This window comes from Carya illinoinensis, chromosome 15 (assembly GCF_018687715.1).
Source record: "Carya illinoinensis cultivar Pawnee chromosome 15, C.illinoinensisPawnee_v1, whole genome shotgun sequence".
Taxonomy (NCBI): Eukaryota; Viridiplantae; Streptophyta; class Magnoliopsida; order Fagales; family Juglandaceae; genus Carya; species Carya illinoinensis.
In genome coordinates this window covers 17,899,971-17,907,179 of record NC_056766.1, presented here as the reverse complement: position 1 = coordinate 17,907,179, position 7,209 = coordinate 17,899,971, and the positions used below count along the sequence as shown (strand labels likewise).

General features: G+C 33.2%; 1 protein-coding gene across 1 annotated transcript; it reads left to right on the top strand.

The window, feature by feature from the left end:
• Window positions 1–2,198: 2,198 nt before the first annotated feature.
• LOC122297321 (ral guanine nucleotide dissociation stimulator-like) lies at window positions 2,199–3,184 on the top strand. The gene is made up of 2 exons (XM_043107352.1): window positions 2,199–2,510; window positions 2,661–3,184. Exons 1-2 carry the CDS (start codon window positions 2,405–2,407, stop codon window positions 2,936–2,938), a joined length of 384 nt encoding a protein of 127 aa, XP_042963286.1. The 5' UTR covers window positions 2,199–2,404; the 3' UTR covers window positions 2,939–3,184.
• Window positions 3,185–7,209: the final 4,025 nt, after the last annotated feature.

Here is a 7,209-nt window from a genome sequence, read left to right as displayed (position 1 = left end):
TTACTCAGGCCATCGGATTATCCACTCACTCGTATTAGGGGCCAAGTACTGGTACATTACCGAATCTGAAACCCGATATCCTATACCCGCAACTTGAATTTAATTTTTAAAAACTTAAGTTATGTCCTCCAATTACAGGTCGTAGTTTCGACTTTCGAGAACAAGCCAAGTACGAAATTTAAAAATTAAAAATTAAAAAGAGTTTTTTTTTTTTTTGGTTTACTTGGATTTCGGATTTTCAAAAATCCAGATTTGTTCAGATACCGACCTAGGTTAGCTTTGGCAGGTACCGAGCCGTATTGCATGACTGGATCTCAGTATGGGTATAATGGAATGAAAACTCCTATAGCAATAAAGAAATTATAAAAAAGAAATCTTATAAATTGATGTAATATCATTTGATTCGTTAAATTTACTTTACAATAAAAATAACTTTACGATCTAACGAATCATATGAAGCCATGTCAATTTATGAGATTATTTTTATAAATCATTTGTGGATAAAGTATTTTTTTAATAGTATACTAAGATCCGTACTCAGGTAAATAGTCCTAACATTATTGACCAAAACCGCAATTCAAGCTCACTGATAACGTGTCTCCATGTATGAATCATTACATGCTTCATTCTTATTATCTTTTTGATTTTTAGGTCATCTTGGTCCAACATGTGGTACCCCTCCACTACGGTTACATATGTCCTATCTATTAATACTAAAGGAACTGCTATTCAGCTCCATGAGTTTGTCATCCCAGACTTATCACTAGTAAAATTGCATTTTGTTTTTTGTTTTTTTTTTTCAAATGTTTTTTAAACATTTTATAAAAAAATAAATCACTTTACTAATATTCATTTTTTTAACCGGCTACCATTAAAAAAAATAAAAAATAAAATAAAATACAAGAGCGATAACTTCGAGGTGGCAAACTCATGCTGCCAATATCATTTTTCTTAATATCTAAGCGATAAACTAGATGGCCTAATAGTATTTTCATTCCTTGAATATGGATTCAGAGGTAGCCGACATGAATTTCTCCATTGGAAGGTTTAAAGTATTCAACCACAATGTCTAGAAAGGAAGATTAAGTACCCCTGCTTTATGTTATTTTAATCTACTTTGTTGATTCTATTCGGGAATTTGTTTGGAGCTCTCCTCCGATCCTATTCTATCCCCCTTTGTAATTAATGCAACTTTGATTTTTAAGAAAATAAAGCACGGCCAAGTCATTTTATTACTTACTAAAAAATTAAGAAAAAGTATTCAATCATGTTGGAGTAACAAAGAAGATAATCAAATCGTCACCATCATCATTGAGATATCATGATCCCTAATTGATAGTGGAAGCTTATATGAAAGAGTAAGAAGGGTATTAACATACCATATACACACCGTCATTCATTTCTGGTTATCGGGGACTCTTCTTAAAAACACAATAGTTATGTTTGGATCATGTTGAGATAAATTGAGTTAAGTTATAAATAATAATATTTTGTGAGTTTTATTGAGATGTATTTAATTTTTTTAAATTGAGATTTGTTTAACTTTTTAGTTTAAAATGTATGAAGTAAGTTGAGATAAATTTAACTTTTTTGTTAAAAATTGAAAAAGTTATGGGCCCCATCAATAATTAGTTTGATATGAGTTGAGTTTGACTTGACAACCAACTAGAAGCTTTTTTGGTTGAATTTGGTTGAAATGTTTAAATACTACACGCAAATTGTTTTGTGTGACATTAATTGATGTGATTGATTGTCACAAAGTTCACGCTAAATATACATTCCTTAAATTATTTGAGTGCATTTGCAAAAAATTTCTTATTGAGAGTTTATGCACTCTGAATTAGTAGGACTTTATTTCTAGATACTCGATATCAAAGAAAAAAACAACGCATGAAGCTAAATTTCTGACAACGGATCGAAGTAGCATCTTATTGGAGGGAAATTTTGTTGAAATCTAGTGAATGAAAGCTGACAGAAGAAGAATCGCTTTCTGATATATGTAGGTAATTTGTAGTTTATTAGCAGGAATTTTTCATCTGCTTAAATGGCAAACACGATAAGTACTTATTGACCAAGTATCTATAGTACTAACCGACGTGAGAATGACCTTAATTTCTAGTGGGATTATATTAGAATAAATCCAGATGGATATCTCCAATCATCTACCAAAAACCATATATATAACAACTCTCCAACCACTCAACAACCCATATATAATATCACAGGTTTATTTGTTCTATACCTATATACTTGACTTTGCTCATGGAGACGATTAAATAAAGAAACATTATGAGTACTAGTTTTCAGTTTTTTAACTAGAATGTTTCTCAAACATGGCCAGCTAGCTAATGTGAAGTCATCTCTCTCTCTCTCTGGTTTCTTGTATTAGTTTTTCCAACAAATAATGGAAAGAGCCTTTGTGTTGATATGCATCTTTTGGGCCGTCCTCACAATCATCACACCAACACTTATTCTCCTGTCAGAGAATTCGAAGCTCTTGGATTCAAATGGTAAGAGACACTGCGAGAGGGGCAAGTTTTACAGTTCCTTTTAACATTATCGATTCTGTACGTGTACGTATAAGCTAGGTGCTTTGGTTTCTTTGCATTACTATGCTGTTTTCTCAAAATAAATGACATCTTTTGACTCAAAATTTTCAGTGGAGAAAAATGAAGGAGTGAAGGCTAAGCCTAGAAGAATGGTGGGATTTGCAGATCAGAAACGTCCAAGCAAAGCACCAATACGTCTAACATTAATGGAGGCACCGGTTCCGGTTCCGGCTCGGGCACGGGCACCTGCTCCAGCTCCAGCTCCAGCACCGGCAGTTAGACAGGCAACGAATCCAGCTTTGCGAGCCAAAAGATCAGTCAGCTATCTCGACTATTTCTTTAGTGGAGCAATTATAGTACCATTGGAGACAGACACTGACTCCATGTAGATATATATATATATATATATATTTATATAACCCAAGCTGCTCATAGAAAATTGCTGCATTGGTTTCAGCTTAAGGGAACCTTTGTTTCTTTCGAAGCAGATTGGGTGTAAACGGGTCATGTATCATTCACTTCTTCATATATGCACGGCTTGTTTCTTAATTAATACTACAAAGATTATGTAAACTGGCTTTCAAGTAGTTTGAAGGCAGGCTGTTCTGACCATTCTGCCTCTGCCTCTTTGCAAATCTCTCTGTTCGGGCTTGAAATCCCTTCCATTTAGGTATACGAATATCGATACCAGTATTTTTTGGTCTTGTTTGCGATGAATTTGTTCGGACATTCACACAAAAGGTTCCATGTTGCTACTACAGATTTCATCCTTAAAAACTCACCTTAGAGCCCAAACTAAAGTAGAACCCATCTGAACCCACAAAAGATAGGATTTTTATTTATTTTACAATTAATCAAAGCGAGAGGTTATCTAAGTGGTGAAAGTCTTGATATTGGGATATCATTTCTTTCATGGTTTAAGGTTTAACACTTCATGAGTATCTCTTTGAGAAAAACTCAACAATTTAACCAGTTTGATCTGTATAAGGAAACTTTCAAAGGCACGTTGCACAAGATCGGAATTTACTTTGAAGAGATGGGTCTAAATTAGGATCTTGCCTTGTCGAGATTCTCGACATAAAATAAAATTAAAAAAAATTACAATTAATTACATAACATTATTAAAAAATATTTTCAATTTCCCAAATCATCGACTTGAAATAGAGTTTTGAAATAGTTAGTAAAACGTGCCATTTCTCTTCAACTATATATGTGGCTTCTTTTGTATTCTATATATGTTAGAAACAATCAGATGCTTTTCGGCAATTAAAGAGTCACACATGAAGAGACCTACCGACACTTTCACCACAATCTAAATTGTCATTCTCGTACGTACGTACGGACAGCATGGCTTCAACGAGACTTGTTCGCTGCGTGACTGTAGATGTCTCCCAAAGCCGAGCGAGTGTCTGACGCACGGCATCATATCTAATCAGTTTCGATCTACAGGTGCCAGCACTTCACTCATTTTCCAAGCCTAGTTTAAGGGAGCAACGATTCTGTCATCCCTTACATTATAGTGTTTGTCTCCTCTGATTATAGTTACAAAAGCAAAAATCGCTTGATCCTAGCTTAGATATGAGTGCTTTGTTTCTTACCACCAAGGAATCTTGTATTTCACCCTTGTGAGGGTCATACTCTCTGCCCAAGGCATGCGAAACAAATCACAATGAACATTGAACTACACCGTACTTTTATCTCAATATTTCTTAGATAATAAAGGCATGCCAAACAAATCACAATGAAACTAGCATTGAATTGCACAGTATTTTTCTCTCAATATTTCTTAAATAATAAAGGCATGAGAAACAAATCGAAAAGAAATATATAAATTGAAAGAGAGAAAAAGAAGGTCAAACTTACTAGATACCATTCCTTTGTGTGAAGATCCGGTCGATCCCAAGGGAATCGGATGTTTTAAACTTCAACTTGACGTCCCAGCATCTCCCATCAACTTTAGCTTGCAAGTTTAAAATCACAAAAGTATGTGCATCTTAAACTTGAAACGTAGAGAGTGAATTGTGGTCTCTAAGATTCAAGTACGGAGTGTCATGTTGAAATTGGATCTAAAATATGGAAATGAAAGTTGAGAGCAACTATAAAAACAGTGGTTTTTTTCGAACAAGTTTTTGTAGGTAATGTGAATTGCAGTAAAAATGCAGAAAGGAACACCCTCCTATTGTACAAGAAGTATACAAGAGCAACACCTAAAAGCACAAAGAGTCGAAGGCCGAGTTGCCATCTTTTGCAATCAATTTCACTATAGTACCTGCTGCTCTTGCTAATTGTCCACCATTTCCATGTGTCTATGTTATGTATGGCCATGCCTAAGGACAAATCGGTACCCCTAATGGAATAAGTGGAATGCAAACAAAAAAACTGACACGTTTTGCCATCCTTAACTTTCATCAGACATCCAAAGAGTGACTCCACCAATCAAGCTTGAGTGAAGATCATTCGATCAATATCACTCTAATAAACGTTACAAAATTCCTTTCCTAAGGTTCAAGGAAAAGGCAGAACACAAAAAACTTAAATAGAAAAAGACAAAACTTAAATACACAATTCCTTTCCTAGGGTTCAGGGAAATTAGTAAGATCAATGGACAGGCAGAGGGAGAGAGATTACTGAAATGGAGACCGGTTGGAGGAGTTGGCAGACTACCTTGGGCTGCGTGGCTCCAGGTGGGGCAGATATCTAGTGGGACCAATCGGTTAGATTTCCGCTGAAGAAACCATAAGAAAATTCCAAGAAAAAACTGCAATACCCAATGAAAGGGTAAGAAAATAATACTGAAAACAGATTCAAAGGGCAGGTTTGGTAAAAATATTCTAACTCAAAATTCTTATCTTAATTTAAATTTTTTTATCTTATTATTATAATTTTTTTAAATTTTCACATAAAATATAATAAATAATTTAATTTTTTTTAAATTTCAATTTAACTTTTTCAAACCTCAAAACAATAACAATACTCAAAATTAATATTTTAAATTTTTGTCTCAATTCAAAATTATCATCTTACTTACCAAACCTATCAGTAATAGATTAGAAAAAGATATGCTTTCGCAGAGGACTCGCTCAAAATTCTATTTATTTTTTAGTTTTATTTTTTATTTTGTGATTCAGTAAATATTTTTTAATAATATTTTAAATTTTTTTAAAAAAAAATATTTAAAGATATTAAAAAAAATTAAAAAAAAAAAGAAGGACACACATTAGCGGAGCCCAGGGGTGGGCTTACCCCTTGTGGAAGCCTAGCGGAAGAAAAGAAGCCTAGCCCTGGTGGAAGCCCAGATGAACAAAAGAAGCTTAGCCCTTTTGGAAACCCAGCTGAAAAAAAAATGCCGGCCCCCCTTGCAAAACGATACCGCTTAAATCTAGAAGGGTCAAAAACATTAATTTCTTTTCTCTTCGTTAATTTTCCCTCTACGCCGCACAATCCCAGCCCCTGTTTTTTTATAAAAAAAAATGCTACTATCAGTGTTCAAACTTATCGTTCAATGTTAATGCTCGAATTTTTTATTTTAGTTTTTAATTTTTTTACTCAATGATTAAAAAGGTGTTTTTTAATAATATTATGGTTTTTTTATTCTTTTAAAAAATATTTAAAAATGTTAAAAAATATATGTAAAAAAAAAACCCTAATTAGATCTCTGGGTGGCTCCTAACAGGAGCTAGGAGTGGTGGGCGTAGACCCACCTATTTTCTATTGTATGACACATTTATATAAAATACAAAGAAACTAAAAAATCATAAAGTATAACTATATATAAAATTAAATCTCAATAATTTGTTACATTTACATAGAAATAAAATTTTAAAAAATACAACTTAATATATGTTTCAAGTTTCTGATGATAATGCTTCATAGAATAATATTAATCTATTATTATTTTTATAATGAAACATTTAGAATTTATTTTCTTCATAGAAACTACCAAGTAATCTTTTAAAATGTCATTTTTAATTCTAGTTTGTAAGCTAGTTTATCAAGTTTCATGCAAAATTTAGATATTTTCAAGTTATATTAAGCATATAATCCTATAATTGAGAGCTTAAATAATTTTTTTTACTCAATGAAATCTAGAGGATAAAACATCTCAATTATTTTTCATGTAAATTATCAATCTTAAATAATTTTTCTTGTAATTTCACTTTGGATTCCATATTAAGAAGTTTAATACTGTATAGCAAAAATAGCTTGGAGATCCATATTAATAAGTTTGTTATTTTTCCTAAATTTAGTATTAATTTAATTTTAGTGAAGCCACATCCTTAAAAATAAATAATATATAGAAATTATACAAAATTTTAAAGAACATATGGGGAGTGTAAATTTTTTTGGGGGGCCATTTTCTACCCCTTAGACATAAGGTAGGTCTGCCACTATCTTGCCCCCACTCTACTCCCATTTTCAACACGTGAGCCTTGCACGTTGCCCACGTCTAGCCATCGTCGGCCATTGTGGAAGCCACCATCAATAGTCGCTATTAGACTTCGAGATTAGGTTGTAAAACCCTCGGACCCCCCTCCCCCCTTCTCTCTGGTTCTCTCACCTCCTTCTATGATTTGAGTCTTGTAGACCACCACCCACTACCAAGTCAAGCCCTTTATGTCAGGTGCAACTCCCAAAGTCCAAGAAAACATGTCCAAACAAT